We start from the raw sequence: 27072 nt of genomic DNA, 5'->3' as shown, positions 1-27072 counted from the left end.
CTTGTGGCATGGCATTGAAAACGACACAGTAGGGACTGAATGGAACTCGCCATGCTGTTTCTTTAGCAAGCACAGTTGTAATGAAAACAGACGGACGCATGTTCACATGGCAGCCTTTACAAACAACTGCCCCTCGGACTCCACAGGCCTAGTGTTTGGGGGCCCTTATCTGACAAATCAGGTTAGGTTTTGATTTAGACCAATGACCTGTTAGCTCTGGCTGGTGTCATGTCAGTTGTAGACACTCATTCCCCAGACCTGGCTGTGATGAACTCCCTCTAAATCACAGGCTGATGAGAGGTGATCGTTTGCACAGCCTGTTTAAATCATTGCTTGTTTGTTTTCTTATGGCTCCCAAGGTGCACCGAATTCCTCCAGATTAAAGATGCAAGGGGTCACTTCAGCCAGATGAACCTTCTGATGCATGACCCTAATTGTTTTGAAAGGCTCTTTATTTTCCTTAACAATTGCAAAGCTGTCAATAGGGCCATGCCAGCTGATCAGAAAGGTTAGGCTCTGTTTGGCCGAGTACTATTACTTCTCCATATTTTATTTGGAGATATCCGTGAAGGGCCGGAGACAAGAGGTTGAATGATTCAGTATCGCAAATGTAGAGTTTGAAGGACTGCACAAGTGGTTGACTTTAAATATCACTACTGCTGCCCCCTCCTGTTTTACCAATAAACTTGTTTGTGTGCCTTGTTGAATGAATTCCATAAATATAAAAATGTTATACAAGGCCAAACCATTCATTATTTCCTCTGCGGCGTGTATATGGTCCATCCCTGTGGAGTTTTACATTGCCTCAGATGTGTTCATCCTCTCCAGCTATGAAAAGGTGTTGTTGTTTTTTCTAACTTGAAATGTAGTGCTGGTAATGAGTCAAACAGAATTTTAAATTTGAAGCTACACAGAAAAGCTTAATTATGAATATTTGAAAACAGAAAACAGCTAGGTACACTGTCTTTCTTACTGTCGGTTTATGAGATCATGGCTTGCAATATCGAGATCCTAAAATAAATGATCTTTTGATTTTGAGATAACAGATGGTAAAATTTAAATTAGAGTTAAGAGTTAAGAGTTAAATTATCTTTTCATCACGAACACCCCATCTTTTTTTCTTGGTCATGGTCACCAGCCACCATACTATTATACAAACAGGTTATTGCTTTTTTTTTTTTTCTCTGTTTATTAAAGAATAAAAACATATCTGGCATAACTGAAGTATAATCATTTTATTTCAGTAACTATATTGTTTCCCATTTGTTTCACGCATGGGTTAATGTGTAAATGTGTCAGAGTGAATGTGTTAGTGTGTAACTCTCTTGTAAGTGCGTGCTTTTCCAGTTTATGTAACAGCGAGTCGTGATATTCATTAACTTCGAGAAAGCTTATCTTTGTGTCCTATCCATGTGGCAGCATGCCACACTGTTTTAGGAGAGTTCTTGATAAAATATTTATTCTCCTCTAATCCTGTGCATTATTGCTTTTCAAATTTTGCTGGTATGGCTCATGCTTTGGGCTTAAGGTATGATGTAACACCAGCGTGAGAAGCCTGTGAATGTTGCCTGCCTCTGTGCAGCTGGGAAGAAAAAGAAAAAAAAGTTGAGCATGCTTATTAATAGCCACTATGAAGAGTGGACTACTGCATTACAGAGACGCACCACTGAAGATTTAGGAAGCCCTGAGTTATGATAAACTCCCTCATTTTAATAAATGGGAACTCAGTCATGTGAAGCAGTTTGCGTGTCAGAGTAACATAAACCTCTCCCCCCTCCTGATGAATATTAATGTCACTGCGAACCAATCTTTAATGTGGCTTTTGACAGCCAACAAATCAACACACTTGAAGCACCCTCTGAGAAACAACAGCCTTGGGAAAACACCCCTCTAACTCCCGCAGTCTCCACCAGCAGGAGTCACTCTGAGGGCTGAGCCAGTTCCTTGCCGTGTAGACATGCAGTGTTTGGTTTTAAATGAGGCGTGCACAATTTACACCGAATCTGCATTTATAAAGATGTGTGTTAGTGCATACGAGAATTGTTTTATTAATATTCAGTTGTGTCACCCTAGTTGTCACTTTTTTTGCAAGTTGTATGTATACCATATGTTATGTGCTCCAAAAAATATGACATTTTGCATTCCCCATTGGCCCCTCTACCCAAAGCTCGAGATACTTTTCAACGTTTGATATCTTTTTGTTGTAGAACTAGTTGATAATTATGAAAATGTTAACTAATGTTGTTGATGGAACAAGCAAATCATACCTTTTAATTAATTTCATGCTTCACAGTAATCATAAATAGACTATCAGAAGAGCAAAATAACTTCAAGCTTTGTCAATGGGGACAATTATATATTTAGATATTTACACTAATTATTTGGTTTCTGCTTGGTTTGCTTAAAACCACATTCATATTTAATGAGACTTGAACTGTTGTCTCTGTTTGTTTTATAAACTTTTGCACAGCGAACAACAGAATGTGTGTCTAGTCGCTGTCTAGAAAATGCATCTACTGAAGCAGTTGAAAAGGTGATAAACAGACAGAACTGAAATGTATGTTAACAAAAATCTGGGCTGTCGGTTTTGATCAAATGAGGAAAAAAAAAACGACCGTGTCAGCTGTGTATAAATCTAATTATGCTAATTGCATTTGTTGTGCATTTTCATTTGAAATTGCCTTTCTGTTCATTGGCGCTCACTAAAGTGCAGGGAATGGCAGGGCAGGCCAGCTGAGAAACAGGGGCTCAGTGGTAGTTAGGGAGTCAGAAACGCATCTGTATCAAAACATCTGTAACAAACACTGATCCCAACAACTACAGGTAATATTTATGTGTAATATGTATATTGGTTTTTCTTTTTTGTACATTTTTTTAATCAAATAAACATCTGAGCAAGCAATTGTCCAGAACAAACTCATGCAATCTTTGCTTGACTTTTAAGATAATGAATTCTCTTTGCTCATTTGTACCAAATAAGCCTTTGATTTTCCCTGACAGTTATCTGATTGAAATGTGCCTTCATTTCGCCTGCAGAGAATATTGACTGAAGCACACAGGTCTTCTTTTGCCATATATTCTGTCTCCCTGGAGGATGTCTCACAGGCCTTTGCCAAGTTGTGGCTAATTTACAGTTTGTAAGTCCCTGGACTCACGGCTATTCTATTATCAGCCTGTGTATTAGTCTGTCCTACTTCATTTTGGCTCAGAGATTGCGAAAACAATATCTGTCCACAATGTTTTTTTTTTTTTTTTCTCATGTTTTATTTACCAAAAAAGTAGATGAATATCCTTGTTACAATTCTTCATTAATTTAATTCTAGTAACTTGATTGATAATATTTCAGCTTAATGATTTGTGTAAATTGAACGTGAACAAAGTGCTGAATCCATTTCAGCATGTAAGCTTTTGACATCCTCAACTGTGGTACGTACGCATTTGTCGAAATTAACAAATCATAGCCAGCTGCAATATACTTTTAGTATGTATTTATTTATATTCTCATACTTCATAAATCTGGACTATTTTTTTAAAGTGGCTCTAATGGATTTGATAGTTTAGACGTGGTTAAAGCTCTGTAGTTTAGCTTATCTACTTAGTTGAGTGTTTAGAAACAGAATCAGTGAATTTCCTCTGTGTGTTTATTCATTATTGCCTTGTTTTCTTAATTCAATGCTTCAGGAATTGAAAAGTGTGAAGGAAGCTGTTGTAGTGAGGCAGACTTTACACTTAACCTGTTTGCAAAGTGTTGTCTTTCTCTTAAAAGTCAGTATATCGTGTTTCCCTAAAGTCAGTGATTTCACACGATGGGTGCACCTGGCCATTCTTATTGAAAGCCAAGAAGGAAAACATACACTTCATTCACCGGCTTATGAAAGCATTTAATATTCATTTGGCATGGAGTGTAGATGTTTTATTGATGTTGAAGACCATACCACAAGTAAGCCTTGCGTCGTGGAAGTCATCTCATGTCATATCCTTGGATGCCCTTTTTGGTATAAAGTTTGTGTATATTTGTTTCTTCACTGTAATGATAAAACACAGATGGGCCTCGATATAAAGTTGCATACCACGCATAAATAGTATATTTAATTAGACTGCAGCAAGGCCTAAATCAAATTACTCTTCAACTGACAGGAACACTTACATTAACATCACTGTGAGCAGAGTCATAGCCAAAATTTAAATTAGTAACAGATAATTAGGATAAGAGAGAACGCTTATGCTGACGTTCTTCTGCATAATTGGAATGCATGTGAAACGTACTGCTCCATCTAATTTGAGTTAGTGGCACAGATAGCGGGGTCAAAAAAAGAAAGGTTCTTTAGATGAAAGAGGGAAAGGCTAGGATGGGAAAGAGAGGTTGTGAGGTAGGGATGAGTGGCTTTCAAAGCACACACTTTCAGACTGTACAGTTGGTTTTACTCCTGCTTTGCTCCACTTGTGGTCTGTCTGTGTAGGCCTTAGACACTTAGAATCATTGATGATGAAGATGATAAACATTTTCATTCAGTTAAGTTTTACAGGGGTGGTGTACATTATTTGTTGCAAATACATTATCCAATAGTATTTCACTCTGACAACAAGCCCTGCTATCGGTGAATGACAGAGACCTTTAGCTCCACACAGACCCCATTAACACTATAGTCAGTGTTATTACAAATGAACCAGATAAGCAAAAAAAGAAAAAATAGAATGAGAAAATAACAGAAACGCCAAGACACTATTAACTTACTTGAGACAGATGACCTTACATGCTATTCAGAAAGAGGAACTTCCAACACCTTGTCTTTTTGGTAAAGAAAAAAATAAAGGTCACCTTTTGAAATGATCAGTGCTGATGCATTCTGAGTTGGATAGTAATTCTTTTATTTGCCCTTTTCCCCTAGCATGACCCCTGCATTTATAATTTGTTAATGCAGATTGAGCTCATTAATTTTGCCTGGGAGAGTAGGTGCTTTACTGTAGCTCTAGGCACATGGGTATCATACTGAATGATTAGCAAGTGAAGATTAATGCTGAATTAAACTATCTTGAGATTACACATTTCCCATCCTGCAGCCTAGCCCTCTGCTTTATGCCTGGGTGGTCATATTTTGAAATTTCCCCAGGACCAGCTTTTCCTGCAGTCACGCTTCTCCTAGCATCTGAAAGATGTTGTGCTTTGCATGGTAATTAGGTCCCTTTGTTCCATCTGTTCCTCTTGTAACCGTACTGAGCGCTGGGGGCTGCTGGAGAAGCGAGTGTTCAGGAAGGCAAGGTGTGCAAGGAGGCCTCCGGCTTTCAGCTAATTCAAATTCTTATATATATAAGAATATATATATATGTATGTGTGTGTGTGTGTATTACATAATTTATTTTAGTTGTGCAAACTTTCCATCTGATGCTTACAAGCCTTTTTCTACAAGTGGTCTTTGTTGCCTTAAGGTTAGGCAGTAAAATCATGTCTGCACATATATAATATAATATATTTTAAGTTAAGCTTTCAACTACTAGGATGCAAAACAGCATGAATAAAGGGAATTCATATATGGTTTTAATACAAATGCTTTGTGTCTCTGTGTGTGAATAAACACTAAATGCATTTTCTACCTGATATAAATGTGGAGATGCTTGTCTTTTTATGTTATTTTATTTGCTTGGATAACTCTTGCGTAAGTTGCATATTTGGCTTTATGGACAATGGCTTTATGAATATATCCAATGGACCTGTAAGAAGATCTAGATATAGCAAACCAGGCTCCAGTGTGTAATTTGAGCTGTGGCTTTCTATAGACCTCAAACATATCCTTTCAATAAATCTCACTTTATTTTGTGGCCTCATGGCAATAGTCAGGGTAAGCTGAGGTGGCAGAGGCTGCAGAGCACTCCGCGGGGACTTTCCCGCCACTGTCCTGCCATCTCTCCATGTTAGTGTTTCCGCTGCTCTCATCCCACTGGGGCCAGGAAGAGGTCTTTGTCCTCGGGTAACAAACAGGCCTCGTCAAGTGAGCAGCGCTGAACTCCGTGAGCCAGTGGAGTCAAATTGTCTGAAGGCTCCATCAAGACGCCCGCCATCCCTTGTGTATAGCGGCTCCACTTCTCTCTCTGGTCTAGGAAGCTCCTGCTGCCAAATGCAAGGGGAATCTGGCATAGTACATTGGTGGGTGTTGACTTTGCAAGGAAATGTTTCAGCTCTGAAAGCGTTTGTTTTGTAGAGGGAAAGATCATTGGACACCCCTCAGACTGTATATTCTGTTGAGCTGCCATCACAACCCCAAGATGATGCTTCGTAGATTCTAGGACAAGTTATCTCATTTGTATTTATATTCAAATGATCAATGCAGACAGAAACCGATATACCTAACTAAGGTTTCAATCTTTCTATCCTCTGCATTGTGTTGCAATACTGTGGTTTGCTACCAAATTATAGGCAAATATTTCAACTGTTTTTAATCCAAAAATGCTGTCATTGCTACTTTGTCTAAATATGAATTTTGTACGTATTTGAAAAGTTAGGAATATATGTAAACCACTTATTGTAGAGCAGCTTTTAGTTTTGAGGAGAAAAGGATTACTGATCTTTTCTCAGCTGCACCAAGAAACAATCCATCCTACAGTCATGTGGGACATAAGTTTAGTCAAACATTCCCAAATCCCAGGCAGCACTGTTTATGTAGGTATCCAATGTGAAGTGTATGAGATTGTGGCATCACAAAGCATTGTAAATGAAGTGTGAAAATCAGATTAGATGTGTGAAAATACACATGGCTCCAACAATATACAATATTTAAACAGAAATATCTCTTAGCCAAAAGAAAGAGGAGCAAAAAAAAAATAATATATATATATGTATATACACACAAATTGAATGCATTGAAATACCTGATTACTGAAATCCTGCAGAAAATTATTTGTGTGTATGCCTTGAAAAATTTAATCTGGATTTCAGAATTGCTGGAACAAGCGTGTTAGCAAGTGACTATATAACAAGATCTCTATTTTTTTAATTGCAGATGAGCTTGCAAATCACTGGCAGCTCCAAAGTACATTTTCTAAGTAGTAAGTACTGTATATAAAATTCAAATGTACCCCCTTTCAAGTGCATGGCTTTTAAATTATAAGGGTTTTGAATGTATGTTGCCTGGCCTTTTTATCAGAACATCCCCAAAATATTTCTCCATTATTCCATGTATTTGATAATGGAAACCCACCTCACAGTCAGGGGTGACAGCGAGTGCCTGTTTAAAACAGGTGTGGTTTTTATCTGAAGTCATCCCCACATTCAATAATCCAATGTGAAAAGGGAGAGGTTTGTAAAGTCAAAACAGACCTCACACTGTCCAACTGTGCCCTAGTCAGCTGTTGCCAGCATGCTGTGAAAGAATTGGTCACCTTGGTCACTTCTTCCCCGTTTCCCAAAGGGGGTGGTTGAAAATTTGCTTTCGAAAAGAGTGCTTTCCATTCTTAACCTTGCATGCCAGAGCAAAAGTCAGATAGTATCAGCCCTGGCACATTTTCAGCTCTCCTTTTAAAAGTAAACAAGAAAGAGATGCTTTATGTCGCCTACCATGGTTCAGTATCGTTTGATGCTAGAGAGAATATCATCAATTACGTTTTGTTTAGTTTTTCTAAGCAAATGAACAAAAACTTGTAAAAAGACGCATATTTCTGTCTGTCACACTGATGATTACTGGCCCAATTTAAAGTGCCCCCAGCCTGCACAGAAATCCATGAAAAGCATACTACTTCACTTGGTGTAGAGGTTTTCATCTTTCCAGTGAGCTATGCTGACAGTGTTAGCTTATGCCACTAATGAACATTAGAAGTCTGCCCATAAGTTATATTTAAATAACTCTAACAACTCTCCATTTCCCCATGGATGTCTCTTTACCCTAAACCACTCTGGGTACACATGGGATAAGATGCCTCTCTTTTTGTAAAAAAAAAAAAACACACAAAAAAAACGTACTGCTCAGAAGACAATTAATACGGGCTGCTAGTATGTGGACTGGTATTGTCGTCCCATCATTTGTGTGAAGTTCTTTAATGTAAAAATTATAGCATATGATTATTTTTTTTAAATCTCCCAAAGAAAGTAAATTGCACACTTAATTGCAGTCCCACTGGGAGTCCAATTAAGTGTGCAATTTACTTTCTTTTGGAGTTATAAGATGGCTTAGCCTTGGAGATTTGTACCTCATTTACTGATTTGGTGTGCACCTAATTTGTGGCCATAAGGTTTATTGGCATGCATGCATATTGTGGCGCTTGGTGCTGTATGGGGAGGGTGGTACATCAGGGCACAACTCCAGTAGATTGATTAGTATTGGTGTATGTAAATTCTTATAGAGGCTGAAAAGGAAATAAAACTACTTTAAATGCACAGAACAAGCTTTCCATCCATCCATCCATCCATCTATATATAGTAGGAAACCAGCTTGTTCTGTGCACGTTAAGTTGTTTTATTTCCTTTTCAGCCGCATCTATACTTCTATAAGAATGTATATATATATATATGTATTTTTATATTTATATATATATATATATATATATATATATATATTATGTATGTGTGTGTGTGTGTATGTATATATAGTTTCTTTGAATATTGACATACATGCCAACCATATGCCAGATGCCTGAAAATCTCACAGCCTTTTCCCTCTCAACCTCCAGAGGCATTGTGACTGTTATCTGGTACTCTGGCAAAAGCTCAACACATTTTCAAAATACTATGAAAAACCGAGACAGAGACAGGAAAAGTGAGTGTGTGAGAGAGAGAGAGTGAGAGAGAAAGCAAATGGTCATATTCATGAAGTCCTCTTTAATTTGATTGCATGAAGCTTTGATGCAAAGCCAGGGAGGCCAAGAGGATATCATCTGCATGAGTCTTTGTTTATAACAAGGTAAAGTGGTAATTTTCAGACCTAGCACATCACCCATATGTGTCCATTTGCACAGTAATAAAACTATTATGCAGGAGCTGTTTACTGATCACAGAATCTTTGTCTTACTTGTGACCCTAGTGCAGGGGTCACCTTTCAATTTATTTAAAGCGCACAGTGGGAGAAAGGTCTGTCACCGCTGTGATATGTTTACCGAGGGAAAGAGTATCCTTATCGCAGGTAGAAAAAACACCATGGAAAAGTATTTGGATGTCCTCATTCAACAGCCTCAGAGAATTACACTTATTTTTTGTGCATTAATGAAGAGACTTTATCAAATAACAATTGGCAAGATGTTTAATAGTGTTTCTCAGTGGTGGGGGACTACTGCTGAATTTGTAAATTATACAGAGACAAAGATTTAACATTGCATTTGTTTTCTCCTTCAGGTTAGGGTATATATGGTTAATACTAAAAAATACACATTTAACATATTTTGACAGGTTAGTTTCTTCAAATCGGTTCCATAAGTTGTACTGACAGAAAAATAGCCAGAGACTTAGAACATCCTATACATTGCATAGATTTCAATGTTATACAATATTGTGTTTTAACATTTGTCAATCCAAAATATGATTGCAGTTTGTATTCTTTGTTCAGTCCATTCATTGGCCACAGTCTGATGATTATTAAAAGGACTTTCTCCTTGTCAGTTGTGATTTGGCTACATTAATGACGTAGGTTTCTTTTCCCCACATAAACTCATTTAAACTCTTAATTTTTTTGTTATGAAAGATTACATCTTAATTTTGCTTAGGTTCATAATGTGATGAACTAGTAATAACCTTTGGCATTTTGTATTCAGTTTGTTTTTTGACATTATGCCATCCTTTAGTTAATTACAGAGTATCTTTTACAGACATGTATTTAGTGGTGAAAGTGTTCACAGACAATGTAATCTGGTGTTAGTTAATTAGCAGTAGATTAATTCTTCCTGTTCTTGTTTCATTGTAATAATCTGTGAACACTGCAAAAATGAAAGTGTTTCCAGAACCTCGTGCATTGTTTGGAAATGATCATTTTAATGAGCTTTCACAGTCAGTTTTCCTGCCGTATTAAAGCAACAATCAAGTTAGGCCAATGATGAAATCTCAACACACAGTTGAAGAACAAACACAGTTTATAAATATGCATTCAGTAATTTCATTCCGTAATGGGAATATTAATTATTTTGAAGACTAGGAGAAAGGAATACATTGTAAATAATCAGAATTAACCATAATGAAATTATCACAACTAAGCTATTTAATATGCCAGTAATTATGGTATTGTGTGAGAAATCAAAATCAATTTTAAAGATGACGACATACCTCTCCTGTCATCATTTCTCATTATTTCTCAAATCTCTCCAGTCTGGTTCTAATTTTCCAGCAGAGTCATTTCAAACATTCTTTGTTTGTTTTGTGTTGATGAGACATTTCAATTTCACTGTTTGTAGTGAGGGAATCATATCACCATAGAACAGGATATAGTTTGAGATATTTGCTCAGATAAAACTCTGAAAATGGAATGAGATCATCAGGGTTTCCCAAATGAAAACAGGCTGTTCACATTATAATTCCTTTAGTTCTACGTTATTATCTTCCTAAACAATTGGACAGGCCGACTCCACACACAGTCAAGCAGAGCTCATTGGAGAGGGTGGAGATGGTTGATTCCCTGTCAGGCCTGCCCACAAATAAATTGTGAGAGACAGTGAAGTTAATTAAATCTACTATCCTGTAGTTAGGCATTTTAGTATCCTATATAGAGAAGGGGAAAAAAGGGCAAATGGTGCATTAACCAAACGCATTCGCAGTAATAGCAGGAATTAACTCTGGATTTGTCCACCTGACCATGTCTCTGACTGCCCTATTTTAATTCGGGAGGTCTCCAAATCTCAATAAGATCTGGCAGAGGACTGTTTTCTTACACAACAGGGCAGACTATACAATTTACATGGAACATATTGCCCTCTTGAACTGTGCTTTTTTATTTCCCTCCCTGGGCTTCAAGAGATAGTTTTTAGTAAACAAGGGCCTATTTGATAACATCAGTTTCATCTGAATGAAAGGCCTTTCCCAGCTGGAAAACTTTACAATATACATGCTTGTACAGTCTGGCTTCTCCGGGCCAGGGAAATGTGTAGATTTATAATCAAGCATAATGCAAGAGCTTGACAGAACAGCTTAATTGTTCACAAATGTTTGCAATTGGAAAATAATTTGGTAGCTAGCAATATATATACATATATAATATATTGTTAACGCAATGTTATTTACGTTTACATCCCACATTGCAATCTTTTTTTACTATATAGCATTTGTTTATAGTACGATACTATATCCAACTTACTATATTTTATGCCTTTTTTCATTGTTAGTTTCTAAAGATAGGCTTTGTCATGACACATCTGTCTGTCTATCTATCTGCCCGTGTTGTCATATTTCTTTACTGTTTATCATAACGCCAATCTACACTGAGACAAATAGACACAAAGGAATCCTTTTCAAGTTTCTCAGTTTTGATGAAAATAAAATATCTATTTATTACTGAACCTACTCTGCCTCTTCTTTAAGCACAATTTGAACAGTGCTGAGAATATCGCAGCTGTTAGAGAATTTGATACCGTATAAAAAAAAGGGGCTAATACATCTTATCTGTTGTTGACGTGCAGCCTCTTTCTGAACAGCTATTTCTGAGAAAACGTATTTCTGCCCCAGTAATTGCTTGTGCTATATTCTCCGGATCTCCACATAATTCAAAGGAATAGGTCTTCTTTTTGCTGAAAGGTTTCTGCAGTCTTGCAGAACGAGGTGACTGACACATTTTTTCTCAAGCGCTGCGAACTTTAAGAGATTAGTGCCACTTGAAGTGATCATTGCATCTGCCAATTAAAATACTTTTTTTTTCTGAACGAAACAAACCTTCTGAAATTCAGTGCTTGTTAAAATACTGGATGAGATGCATAGGGCTGAATAGCTCTAGGGTTATTCTGGGGATGTTTAAAAAAAAAAAAAAAAATCTTGCAGCTTTATTTTTTATATACAATATGGTATAGAGCAAATGTTGGATTACACAGCTATTTGTCTTCCATAGTCCTAGATGAAAAATAAATCTCTAAATTTGGTTGTAATTTGAGGGATTGAAAAAAGCACTCTTCATGCTAAAACCCCACAATTCTCAGTACTGCTGGGTGGTGTTAGGAAACTGGTTCCAAATGTATGTACCAAATTTTGTTTTACCAAAACATATACGCCCTTTAGACCTAGCAATAGAAAACAAAAACACAACCCTGCCCAACACCATCACGTGAAGCTAAACCTAATTCAATATGCCACTTGTTTTAGTAATCCCAATTGAAATGTAATCCAAACATGAACAGAAGCTCATATTTAGTGGGTATTCCCTTATCCCATGAATGCTGTCAAAATGTAGAAGTTCATTCCAGTCCAGTGTATTGTGCAAGAAACCTAACATCATGCTGTTGCACATTCAGGGTTTAGCTTTCACGCACTGCACAAATGCAACACTCCAAAATGTCATACTATCCTTCTGTCTTCTAAAGGTTCCGTTTCACTTATGTCACTGAAGACGCCCTTAGGATGTGCCCTGAAACAAGGCACCTGTTGCCAACCACTACTCCATCGAATGGCAAAATTGACTATCCAAGAGAAATCATTTGTAAACCAATTCAATCTTGCTGCAACGGCAGGTATATGTAGGACCCCTGCTGAAGCCCGGAAATAAGATCTCCGCTGGACAATTCTGTGTAAGCAATTTGTAAAATAAAATTTGAAAATAAGAAAAATGAAGGTGACACTTGGGCTTTAAAGGAGCTTTACATATATTCCCCAACTCTTCTTTCTGATTTAATTTGTCAGTGTCATGCAACACGATAACAATACTTTATTGTATTTTGTTTGCACTGTACTATAGTTGTGTCTGGCTTGACTGCAAAAATCATAGACACATTTGTTCAATTACTGAGGTCTGAGGTGGAAGCATTTCTTTTACATTTAAAGGATTAACACCAAGAAGTAGTAGATGGTAAAACAAGATCCTATCCTTAAACATAAAACAAAGACTATTCAGTAAAAACGCATGCAAAACATTAATTTGTCTATTAGGAGTGTGGAGCATGTTTTCTTTTATGTTTTTTAATATGTATTTAGCTCACTAGAGGTAACTGAGAAATTAAATACCAATGTCAGGGTAATAAGCTATACACAACACTTTCCATGTTTTATTAAAAAAAAAAAAAAAAAAAAAAAAAGACGAAGAAAAAAACATCTGATAAGATTCCCTTTCTCAAAGCAGAACACTGTGTTTCCATGGGAACAGGATATTAACTGCTGCCCTTGAGCAAACAGGAAGTTTATGGATTTGCAAAGGGTTGCCTGTGAGTACTGTTTACAAAGCTCCTACGGTGTCAGTTGGTCTTTGGAAAACCTGGGAGTAATTATGTTCCCTTTTGGTACCCTAATTCATGTCTGTCTCCCCTGTGAGCAGATGATGACCCTGTGTAGTAACCAACAGTGATGAGTGCATTGTTTCAGCGGGTCTCCAAAAGGATGTGCTTACTGATTGATTTAATTACTTTTCTTAAGACACTTTGCAAATTATTTGATAACAGACATGAATATCAATCCAAGCAACATACACCATATACATTTACATGAATAGGTAAACACATTTGTATATATTTCTTTCTGCTGTATGCTTACTAATCCCACATAATTAATGTATTTATACTAGGGAAAACCTGTTTCTAGTAAGCAACCTTGATACAATCCTCACTGTGGCTGAATAAGATAACAGCTCGTTAGTCTGTGGTAGCCTGTTGGCTTTTGGAGGGTTTATGAAGCGCTGGATCCAGAAGAGATGTCATCTGTTATCTATCTACCTCCGATCCAAGTCTGTTCACGGGGCATTGTTGAGAGCGTAATTGGTAGAGAAAAGTTTTTAACCATGTAGTGTGTCAGTTAGTATTAAGAAAGAGATTCAAAGCAACGTGTCAAATTGGGTAAAGGCTGAGTCTTCAAAAACATGTCAAAACGGTCCTGTGTGATTTCCATGTTTTGCTCTACTCTGGGCATCATTTTCCCTCACAGTTTCCGGGGCCTGAGCAAAGATGAGTAAACAGCCTGTCACATGTCAATAAGTAAAAATGTTGAATGCAGCGTGCAGTAGGATACAGTTCAGCAGTAGCCCCCAAAGGCTTCCCTGCTTTTCTGAGAAACGTCCTTAATATAATTCAAGTGACCTTTCATTGAGAGAGACTGCCCCGGATCATGCTGGTGGCATGGTGACATCACGGGCAAAGCTTTGCAGACGGCGCTTGCACAGACTGGCCTTCTCAGTCTTGAGAATTCAGCTGGGCAATAGCAATTTGTAGGGATTATTTCCCTTTCCACGTTTATTGTAAAGCCTCAATTACCATGCAGTAGTACTAGTCATAGTAAGAATTATACTTTTTACTTAGCAAATCACTAAATCCTTGGAACACACTAAGAACATTAAGAATAAATAAATGTATGTTTCCCAATCTTTTTTCCCCTATCATCGGTCAAGCCTTTTCTCCGATTTCCATCTTATTGAGGCAAAAAAAAATCAAAGCAGTTCAAATGTATAATGTGTAGCTCCCTCCAGCCATATGTTCTTTTTGAACAGTAGAAGTGAAGCTTTTGGCTTAGTGTATGATGTTATCTCAGAGGGTTAAGCCACTACACGCTTTGTATGATGTCACCACATGGCAAAAGAGGAGGCTGAACGTGCCTGCTGACAGGGTCCTGAAATCTCCACACGCACATTCTTCTCCATCGCACACAATAAGAACAGAGAGTCAGCTGGCTGTAAATATCCCTGTTTCAAGCCTTTGTATATGTGACTGGAATAAACCAGACAAAAACGCAAATGTGTGTGTGGTCTAAGCAATAAATTATGCCCCCCCTCCTGTTGCCCTGCTCCCCAAATACAAAAAATCAAGTTGCCAAAACAATTAATCTGTATCTGCAGTTGTTCTAGTTGCAGCTTGGTTTAATCAGTTGTCTACTTTGATTTGTAATGGATCATATGCTTACCTTAAATGAAAGACTCGCAAGACTTCCTACTATGTGCACCTTGGGAAGTATGTAGATAAATGGACCCTAAATCCTGTAACTTCATTACTGTACCTGCAACCAGTCAGGAAGAAAGATCCTGTTGGTGACACACTTTGCACAGATGCAAAGTAAACTCGCTGTTAGAAGAAACTATGCATATAGCTTGGTCCTCAGCTCAGAGGAAAAAATGGACTAATATGATTCCTCCTGTTGAAGAGTAAATCATTTTACAGAGTTTGACCATGATAGACAGCATTTCAAATAGAATTAAAGACAGAAGGAAGACTATGCAAATGACCTATCAGTTCAGGATTTATCACATGAACTCAATAATTCTGTGATGACTATTTTGTCTGTCTCTACTTATAGTTTTCTCTATTTTCTATTTTTTTCCAATTATCCATATTATTGTTATTAGTAGTAGTTGTAGTTTTAGTAGTAGCAGTAGAAATATTCATAGTATTATTATTATATAGATAAATACCACACAGGCAGTAGACAAGTGTTCATTACCAGTATTTCAGCTGCTAAAAGCAAAATGTATCTGAATATCTTTTATAATGTCAACATGTCAGCACAGTGAGCAAAAGTACACACTTTAGAAATCAATTCTGCAAGGCAAGTGTTTTGTAGCCCATGCCTCCAAACTACTAGTCTAAGGTCAAGTGAAATTGGTACCAGCTTTCAAAGAAAAAGGTCACTGAAAGATGTGCATTATTGGAAGTGGTTTAAATTGTTAAATAATAATAATAATAATAATAATAATAATAATAATAATAATATTTACTGTATCCTCCAAATGTTTCCAAACCCTTGATGAAGTGCAACTAATAGTTGACCTACCCAAAATGCAGGTGTAAACTTGTGTTACAAATAGCCCTATACCCACTTTTATGGAATTACACATGCTAATTTTGATTATATATTCAGTTTTATGTTGTATAATCATTTGATCATAAAAATTCATTACATAGCTGTCCTTTTAACGTTTGAAATGACAGATTGGTGTTTGTGGAAATCAGTAGATGCTGTAAAACATTATAATGGCTTAAGTACAGAAGACTTTTTATTACCAGTTGTCAAGTGCTACACTATGATATAGTATGTGGCATCTATACCATATAGTTGCCCAATTAAAGTGTTCATTACTTATGATTCTGAATTAGACCACAGAAACATGTTTACAATAAAATTACTCTAATGTATAGCAATCATTGCTATGCAATGCTGTGGCTTGTCCAATCCAGTACATTAACTAATATTCATTCAGTTCATTTTAGACAAGTAAGATATTTATTTGATGTAATTGCTCTCCTTTCAGTTCATAAAACTAAAACTATTTAATTAGATTTTGCAATCTTCATTAAAAGGAAACTTGCAGATTTTAAGCACCTGTGTAATATCAACATTGAAAGTGTTTAATTCCTTCCTTATTGTCTCCACTGAGATTTGACTAGTGCATAATTTTCAGTGCTCTTTTTAACATCACTTCACAGATTGCATTATTTGTTTTATCTTTAGCTACTGTTCTTTAATTATTATTTTTTAACCAAATGCTCTGTTTTAATTTTTGCAGGTCAGTCTTTCTAATGATTCCAGCTGTGTGGAAGAGATTCTACGGGTGAGTGAGACGCACTTTTGCTTTCCTGTAAATTATACATTGTAACAGCTGGATGTACTATTTTGACTCAAACTCTTTTCTTCTCTGTGCACAGAGGTGCAGAAAAATAAAGGTTTTAAAAGGTGACAAATAGATTCTGTGCCATTTGTAAAGTAGATATGTCCCAGTCTGTCTTAAGAATTCTGTCTTAGAATTCAGCCCAGGTATTCAATACATATAATAAATAAAATAATGCCGGGAAACCAGTTCACCGTTGATGGGCAATAGGTTATCATCTGCATGCCAAACATTTTTTTTTTTTTTTTTTTAGTAGAAAGGAAGATGCCTTTAATTTTCACCTTCCAAGGAGGCACAGTATCCCTTTTATCCATGCTGGGGTGTTTGTAAGTACTGTCAGCACAGTAGACTGGGTGAACCCATGACTTGAGCGCCAGAGGTGTATGTGTAACTCCCGTAGAGACGCAAGCTTTTGATATCTAATTGCTGCCTACAGCCTACAGGTTGACAGCTTGCTAGATTGTATTTGTTTGCATGGGTTTATGCGGAAGGAAGCAGGTTAGGTATGAACATGCACTTACACACAATTTTACTCACTTTTACTTTTGTGACTGTACTTGGTCGTGAGGGCTTCACTCGTGTCATAAATACCTGCTTAATGGTGCTGGTTGACGGTCAGGGGGGATTTACATGAGGTGAATTTTAAATGGTAAAACAGACGTCATTGGGAAAATGAGTAACAAGTTGCCTGACCTGGTGAATTATGTGAACCTGTCAAATGTGGGAACCCGTTGGGAGGGAGATGATGTCAAATAATGGTTGCCAGGCAACCCCGTGTTTAGCTGTCAAGAAGAATGAGTTAGAGTGGCCACTTTTAAATAGCTGAGTAAATAACTGAATCCTTGCCTGCCTGTCTGTATGTGCGTTATATAAGGATCTGAGTAGCGTACGGTGCCTGCTTTATAAAGTGACGCAGCCTTTCACATTGAACAAATCTGCAGGGGCCATAGCATCACTCGGATCCGATGACTCAAATTGTAAAAATGTAGCAGCTTTCACATTTCACTATTCTGAGCAGTTTTAAATCCATGTATTTTAAGAAAATGCAAATCATCCTGCTTTTAATTGTATTAATTATTTATCTAGTTATGCTTTTGGTAAAGAGATACAGAGTTATTTATGCCTTCACAGTTTTTCTAAGAAGAAAAAGCAGTCCGCAACAATCCACATTCAGACAATAGCCTCAGGTTTTACTTGCTAACCTGTTCTGAGAATTGTATATTTGCGGATTTTTGCTGAACTGGGAGCATAGATTAAATATTGTGATGTGCAAGTGTAAAGTAAAGCTTTTAAACAATTGCAAAACATTATGCTTTTCTTTTTTCTTGACCTATGAAAATATGTTGACAGTTTCTGAAATATAAACATACTTAAATATATACATAAATAAATCAAACAGTGAACCAAATCCAAATAAAAACAACCCAATAGTGCAGCTGTAATTTATGAATGGCAGGTTGGTCAAAGTCGTGGTACTCTCGGCCCACTACAGATTCCTCTCATTAGTGACAGCGGTCAATATGTAATTCTCGAGACAGGCTCATTTACATATTTATAAATGATGAGACCATCAGTCTGAGGAAATTATATTTTGCATTCTGACATGGCATATAGAAACAAACAAAAGGAAATTGAGATACAAGAAATACATTAATCTGGGGGGTGAAAGTGACAATAAGACCCTTCATTATTGTAATAGTTTTCATATGCAGTTATGATGGAATATCAAGAGTTTTCAGTGTTTTCTTTTCTCTTAGTCAAGAGATTGGTTAGAAGTGTCTATATCTCTATCCTCTCACTGATATCAGAAGACAGGTATGTTCTCATAGAGGGAACGCAAGAACATGTTCATCTTGTTATTACAATGCATTATTTATCAGTGATTTATTCAGTACCACTTGTCAGGAGTTGTTTCAGGTAGATCTTTTTGTTACTGAGCTGTGCTTATCTTAAGAGCTGCCATTTAGAAGGGATTAGCACATTTGCACATTTACACATTTACAATTACCATTGTGCACACAAATAAATCTGATACCTTATCAGAGAAGCAAAGATAAATTAGAAACAAAGACAACACTTTACATAGCAGTAACGATAAGCCTTTTCATCCCTTATTTTAATATTTTAACTATAAGCAGCATGTTATATTTCCATATATTTGGAGCCACGTACAAAAATCCAGATGCCACGCACCTTGTGCCTCTTGAATTTCACATCCAGACTCTTAACAATAAGTAATATCATGTGTTGAAATAAAAAAAATAAAACAAAGCATAGCAAGTTCATGAAATACATGTATAATGGGTCTGATATATTGCAGTGACTATGTAAAGTCTTCTGGATTAATCAGATTGGTGGCTTAAGATCGTAACTTTGCGGTAGGATCCATTTTGACAGGTTTATTCTGGATCTTACTTCAAAGCTGTCAAGTTTCTCCTCGTGTCCCTTTCAATTTCTCTATCTCTTTTTCCCGTTATTATTCACTTTGCAGGAATTCACACTACACGGTAGTGGAGGCTTTTTGGCTTTAGAAACATGTCACATTTGTATAATTAGCCTTCAGATCCCACTGCGTTGATTTATGACAGCCAGATAAATGCCACTGTGGGTAGCTTGCAAATCTCTGACTGGAGCAGGCAGCTTTTTCAGTTCACGGGAATGCAAAACAGAGTCGTCCTCTCCCCCTCAACCCACCCCAAACACAAGCCAAGCCCTGAGAACTGAGAGACGGTAGACTGCCAGGAGCCTGCTGCAGGAAACAATGGAGACTGCTGCTGAGGATTAGAGCTGAAAAACAGGGTTATATGTATATGTGTGTCTGCGTGAGTGTGTGTGTGTGAGTGTGTGTGTATACATAGCAGCTATTTATTAAGAATTGTTTTCATTTTAGAGCTGGAAAAAAATTAAAACAAAATGGCAGTATGGTAAAAATCATTCACTGAAGCTCAAATTCATTTCAACACAGGAGCGTTCCATATAAAATTGGTCCCGTGTAATCACGCACCACACATGTTCCTGTCTTGATGTGGCTCACATTATTCATATTCTTTTTCATGTTTATGTCATGTGTTCTCTGTATGGAAATTAAACTACCTATCTATCATGCTGTATGTGCTCTCACGCTTGTATTGCACTTTCAGTGCATATATTTCTATCAGTACATAGATACATAGAGTTTTCTCATCAAACCGATGAAAACTGACTAGTCCACTGAGGTATTTTTGGATTATTCAGTGTCATATGTGTATTGTACTACATTATTGTGGCAGGGTGTCGAAGATTCCTGCTGTTGGCACGGTAAACTCGATTACATTAGTTAAATAGTTGTTAAAGACTTTATTCAGTTATAAGACTTATTGTATTGTAAATACTGTCGATGCACACTGAAATAAAAAAAAGTCTACATTTGACAGAACATTCAGAGAAAATAGATACATATTTGAACTATTCTTAATTTGCATTAATTCATAATTTACATGGATGAAAATCCATGATTAGTAATTTTTAACAGGTAATGTTAATGTAATGTAATCATTTGAACTATGAAGAACACAGTGCAACTAAGTGACCATAAAAATAGTGCACATAGAGGAAAATAATCAACACATGAGGTGAAGATATGTTGGCTCAACGGTATAAAAGCCAAAGAACAATTCTGACACAATATACTGACAGAGCTTGGACAGCTCCACACTTCAGTGACTTGAACATGAATAATAACAGGTACTTCGTACTGCTTGACAAGGCCTACTATAATAAATAACACTAGCTGCTTTCACCACAGCAGCTGGTAAAGGAAATGAGCACTGGGTGGTCTTCCCAGACATGGCTTTGACCCTCCGTTTTCCATGGTTAATAAATGGCAGTTTGCTGCCCTAACTGTAATGAACAGAGTGACATGAAGATTAACATCTCATTCTTGGTGAATTCTCTGGGCTTTAACTCTGGCTAGAATGTTCAATTTCCCATTTTAAATTGTGCCCCCACTCCTAAAATACGTTAAGAAATTGGTCCTAAGATTGAATGCCTTCTAAGTGCATAAGAAAATGTAAATACAGGACATAATGCATTTGGAAACCACTCAAAGTATTAATTTCAGACCTCTCTCTAAGAATCCATGTAATACTGTGTGGTTGAAAGTACAACCATTCAATGTGCAAAGATTTAATGTGAACTTAAATTTTGCATCGTTTTAGAAGGCTTTATAGGCAGGTGAGAGTTTAGACTTAAGATGGTTAAACATCATAGATGAGTTTACACTATCAAAAGCTTAGCACTTCACGTGTTTTCATCATACCCAGCTGTCACAGCCCAGTGGGTAACCCAGGTGTGAAAACCTTTCTCAATTAACAAAAGCCATGAGGGTATTTATAAGGAAACAAACTTGAAGCATTTATTCCAGAATTGCAGCCGTTGACTTTTACAAAGAATTCTAATGCTGTAGTGATATATAGTTTTGTATGATTAAATAATAGCAATGTATTATTGGACTTCATTCTCATGTGCTTTCCACTTGCTTTTAGATTTGAAACTATTAAATATTGCAGCTCATTTCAGCATTCTGAAACCTCTAATTTGTATAGTTTAAAAACATAAAAGGCTCATTGTTAAGACTTGTGTGAAATCATCTTAAATTAAATAATCTCCTTTACATGTATACTTACAAGAACATGTATTGAATCTTGTCACTTGCTCAAGGTATTTGTGTATAGAAGCTTCTGATTTATATTTAAGGTAAAGTGTCTCTTTAACAGCTTACTCAATTATAGGGAGTCATGAGATATTTTAATGTCACTTGGCATTAAAATAAGTAGGCAATCCATGTATCCACCTGTCATAGGATATGCTTTGACAGTCTGCATAGCAAATTATTTATATTTTATTACCTACACACATTCTGAACCATTACAAAGAAAGTGTTTTTTTCCATTTAGTTTTTTTCCTTACAATTCATTAATTTTAATGCCTTGAAAAATGTGTGAAATTGAGTTTCTCACAATTGTTCTCTTATTTTAATGTATACATTTTTAATTAAAACATTGCTGTTGTCAAAGTTAAAGTTAAACAGCTGATAAGCTAGGATAGTTTTATTTACATAGCCTTGTTTAGTTTGGAATAAATGCTCTGTTGCTTTTTAAAATTTATTTTGCAACTGAACCTGGCAAAGACTTGGTCAGTGACACACTGAAAATCTAGAAATGAAAGATTGTTTGTGTTTTTAGAGTGAGTAATAATATTAGTTTTACTGCCGTGATTTTCCAAGTTCATATTCCTGTTGGGTGTTTTATTCATAAGAATCCAGAATATTTAATAGGATTTTGAGTCATGTAATTAGCAATCATTGATGTCACTTCCATTCTGAGAATATTTATTAAAGCTTTTAGAAGGACTTTTTTCAACTGATTGTATCTCACATTCTGTTCTTAGAAAATCTGCACAAAAAATTGATGTAATACTAATAAATGAATGTATATGTAGCCTATGCATGAAATAGCACTTTTTGTTCTCTCTGTGTTCATAATCTGTTCATAGACACTATTATTCTGTGTGTGTATGTGTTCCAACATTGTTTTCAGCCTTATAATAATACTCCATGTCAGTGTTTTCCTTTGGCAAAGTGACTTGATTGGCAAAGATAAGAATTATAAGACATTTAAAAAATCAAATCGGAGAAAGCAGAGTACATCTAAATGTCATGGTTACAGATGAATGTATTAATTTTGTTAACTTGAAATATATATTAATGGCCAACAACATAGGACGTGTAGCATTTTAAAAGTTTGGAAGTCTAATAAATGCTTAGAAACATAGTGAAATTCGATGTGCTCTGTCTGCACGGTAGCAACCTGTTGTTAAATATACATAGAGTCAGATTGCAAGTTGTGATATGAACTTGTGCATCTTTCTTTTTCTTTTTTTCTTTCTGTTTTCTTGCCATGGTCCATATCCTTTTTATAAGGTAGCTCACTTTGTGATAACCATCAATAAATAGCATAGTCTGATTCTTCTAATCTTGACCCATCTTTCAGCAGTGAGGGTTTTGATTTGAAAACAAAAGTGGGCTTACTTATGATGTCATTTAAGGTTTACCAGCATGCAATTACAATGGTTGCATACATCATTTGCCAACATGAGGAGCATGAAAAACAGGACTTATGCAAGTCTTTCTAGCAGGAAAATAACAGTTTGAAGCAAAAATCATTCAGCATTGAATGCGGAGGAAACCTGTAAACTCTGATGGTGTCATGAATGCTGACTGTTCTAAACACTAGGTGGTTATTAATTACTATGCTTGAGGTTGGCAAGTGCTGCAGGAAATGCAATTAAATTTACTCAGCAGCATGAATACAGTAAGGTCAAGAGGTAGTCGTAGCAGACTTGTTACTTTCAGCAAACAGCATTCCACATATGTAAGTTGGGATAGATTGTGTTGGAGGTCATTTCACAAGTTTGCCAGCTGGTGATTGTGGAACTGTTTGTGTTGCGTTCATGAAGCTAAGTCGGTGTTGTGGCATTTTTTTGTGCATTTGCCAATGCACACCATCTTAAAGAAGGTAGATTGTTTTCCTTCCTCTTTCAACCTCCTATGCTTGTCCCAGTTAGGGCAACAAGGTACATTTATTCATTTGTTTTCAATCCATTTGCCTCTAAATAAACGTCAACCTACGTCCAATTCCGGTAAACAAACAAACACCATAAGAATATGTAGAGAGAGGGAGAGGGTGTGAGGAACTAAATGAATAAATACGAGGTGAATGAATTGGCATCTGTGAGGTGTGAGGGTTGTGTCAGGGCTGTCTTAGTTGTCTGGTGCATCAAAACGAGCATGTAGTGAAAACTGAAACCTTTTGTGAGGTTTTGCAGATTGCATTTGATCAGCCCCGGGCTATCAACAGCAGAACGCTGCAGACACCCACACATGTCTAATACAGCATGGAATATCTCACCTCTAAACAAACCTCTACAGACATCGCTCATCTAATGCTCTGTCACCCAGGCATTACTGGCTGTTTGAAGTTTTGAACGGCGTAAGCATTAAAGGGGGTTGGATTGAAGGGAGGAAGAAAAAATAAATAAATATACACCAATTACACGTAAGGTTAAGGAGCTCATCATACTTCCGTTTCCATCGAAGCCATTAATATGTATGAGGCTTGGCGGCCTATGAGCTGCAGTGATTATGGAATAACTATTTGCCATCCTTGACTCGTATGCATATATTCTAGTCTTAATTTGGCCTCGGCATGGACACGTATAGCTGAGTAATCCATATACTAAATTAAGATGGAGGCTAGTGTGCGTGTGAAAGTGAGGTGACGTATCTTTTTCATTTCACAGGAGATGACCCATTCTTGGCCCTCTCCTTTGACTGCGATTCACACACCGGGCAAGGCCGAGCAGACCAAGTGTCCCATTCCATCCAAGGTAAGTGCTCGCTGTGGGTCCGGGCGTCTGCTGAGAAATAAATAATTAAAATCAAATAAATATAATAAGTTTGTCTGCTTCACTTCTAATTACATTCAGATTAAACACTGTCAGAAGAAAAATCATATGCACATACTGAAAACATTGACGTACGATTCATGACAAACAGTGTGTATGTGAACATTGTGTGGTATGAGTGATTAACTTAGGTAATTTTTGTATTACATTGAGGAAGAAAACTGCAGTGCGTGAGCTTTTAACTTATTGCTATTATTAAACCACACAGTGACTTGCACTAAAAATATATGCTGTGATATTGTTACAGTTCATCTAAATATGTCTGTAGAGCACATATTCAAAGGAATTAAATAATCTTCCATCATGTAGACTGACTATTTATGTGAAATGTATGCTGTTACAGTACATACATTACTTTATTACTAGAAACTGGGCAGAAACTAGTTAGTTAACCTGAGTACCTGTTGTTTTAACTTATTTATTTATTAATTGCATCAGGAGAGAGAAATCATGGAGGCCGCCCACCTCCCATTGCATTCAGCAGTTCAATCTAATTAACATCTCTCTAAAATGTACAATATAATTTGATAGGAACTCCTAAATCAGTAGTTCTATTGTTATATGATAATGTCATTTGAAGATCCAATTAACTTCCCTTCAGGGGAAAAAAAAAATGTCAGCAGGATTGACATGAGTCAGTGTCATTTGTCTGTCACTTTTATAGATCATTAAAATAAACTGAAACCCACAGAAGTTCCCAGCAGGGAGAGTATGGTCGAAGCCTCGTCGCTAAAGAACTAGAAAAACAAAGAAGCACTGCGTAAATGGTGTCTTCAAAGACCTCATTGAGTTACTTTCCTGTCTATATTGTAATCAGTGGCTGAAAAGGAATTGTCTCTACCACTTGGCCTATTGCTTGTAACTTATCTACTCTAATAAGCAGAACTTTCAATTGAGTCCAAAGCTCCCCTTGAAAACACAATCTGTGTAATTGTGTTTCCTATAGCAAAAAGTATATAAATAAAATACAATACAGTGGAAGGCAATGTTCCATAATAAACCCAGACCTCGTTAATAGCATTTAGCTGTGTCTGGGACCCAGAGGAGGTCTGCTCAGTAAAACTTGGGGCCCTCAACCTTGCACTCACCTTCTGGATAATAGATCAACTGTCCCCTGGGGCCCAGCACAGTGGATGTCCATTTAGGAAGATGGCAAACAATGGTAGTGCAAGAGAAATAAGTGTAAGGTCTTACTTTTTTCACATTTTGTTGTCAGTGCCCGACATTTAAGTGAGGATTGTTATTCCACTTCTCAACACACCATACTCCACACTGTTAAGGGGAAAAAAAAGATATTGTGATAATTATTATTGAAAATACAAAACCGAAATATCATCTTTGGGTGGTAGGCTTTCTTGAGTAATGGCTTCCTTCTTGCCACCTTAACATACAGGCCAGGTCTGTGGATTGCATAGGATATTATTATCACATGCACACTTTTACCAGTCTTGCCCATAGACGCCTGTAGATATTGCAAAGTGGACATTGGCCTCTTGTTAGCTTCTCTGATCAGTTTCCTTCTTGTTTGGTTGTCCAGTTTGGAGGGACAGACTGATCTAGGCAGGGTCTTGGAGGTACCAAACACATTCCACTGAATAATAGTCCTTACCATGCTGCAAGGGATATTCAAGGCCCTTGATATTTTTTGAAACCCATCCCCTGATGTGTGCCTTTCAACAAATTTGTCCCTGAGTTCTTTTAAAAGATTCTTGTTGTCCATAGTTGAGTCTTTGCTTTGAAATGCACTGTCCAGCAGAGGGAACCTACAGGACCTGATGCATATATCCTGCAATCATGTGAATCGCTACAATTTAACACAGGTGCAGGCCACTTTTTTTTTTTTTTTTTTTTTTTAATTTAGGATTGCTGTTTTCTACAAATTTCTAAAATATTTTTTTCAAGCCATGGGGTGGGATGCGTAGATGCATCGATGCTGTAGATACTGCATTTTAATTCCAGGCAATAAGGCAACAAAAGGTGACATTTTTGAAAGGGGTTTCTATAGGCACACACACATTATATATAAGGTGTATACATATATTAGATATGCTTTACAAGTGCTATAATTTCCATGTTGTGTACTGTCTCAGTTCACAGCTTCTGAGCACAATCCAGTGGCAGCTGAGGCTGGCTTGGAGAGCTACAGATTAGAGGAGTTACTGAGGGTGGAGTGATGTCAGGGTAACAGGGGAAGATGAATTCCATAGAAGCAAATATTTAGCAGATATTCTAATAACTTAGTTGTATTTTGTAACTTACACTGTCCTTTTCATCTGCCATACTACAACATGACTTATTTGAATCGGTGCTCATTATATAAAAGGTGTTTTTAAAAAAAAAAAAAAACTCTGTTGGTTTACAGTACAAAGTATATAAACCACCATCTGAAATGTAAATATACATTAAAGTGTACCAAAAGAGTAAACATTCTAGTTTCATGCCAAATATAAAATAGCATTTTCAAGTACTAAATGCCGGCAAAATTGACTTCTTTGATATACTGTCTAACAGCATGTGAAATGCTGTTTCAGTGCCCAGTAAATTCAATTCTGATTAATTTAATTTGGTACCATTAAAAAGCTTTTTTGTACTTTTCAAAAACATTAAATAATAGTAAATATGGATATGCATTTAAATACTATTTAAATAAATGTTGTAAATATCAGGTTCATTTGTTTGTTAATTAGTATATTTTCAGATATTAAAACCATGTTAAGGAATAAAAGTGCTTGGCTTCTTTCATGAAAGCTTTTAACCCAGAAGGAAAGTTAATGCGAACTGAATCTTCATTCACAGAATGAGACAATTGCCCTTTGTATGGAAAATTATTAAATGTTAGCATTATAAACTAGTCCTAACACTAGGTAGACAGTCAGACAAG

General features: G+C 36.6%; 1 protein-coding gene across 1 annotated transcript in view; it reads left to right on the top strand.

The window, feature by feature from the left end:
- Nucleotides 1-27072, top strand: part of aff2 (AF4/FMR2 family, member 2) — a 167999-nt gene that overhangs the window by 80492 nt on the left and 60435 nt on the right. Inside the window, exons 5-6 of the mRNA XM_066714969.1 lie at nucleotides 16587-16631; nucleotides 24027-24113. Coding sequence (XP_066571066.1) covers nucleotides 16587-16631; nucleotides 24027-24113 — 132 coding nt within the window. The remainder of the gene's footprint in view (nucleotides 1-16586; nucleotides 16632-24026; nucleotides 24114-27072) is intronic.

Source organism: Amia ocellicauda, chromosome 10, assembly GCF_036373705.1.
Source record: "Amia ocellicauda isolate fAmiCal2 chromosome 10, fAmiCal2.hap1, whole genome shotgun sequence".
Classification (NCBI taxonomy): Eukaryota; Metazoa; Chordata; class Actinopteri; order Amiiformes; family Amiidae; genus Amia; species Amia ocellicauda.
This window is presented reverse-complemented; position numbering and strand designations above follow the sequence as displayed.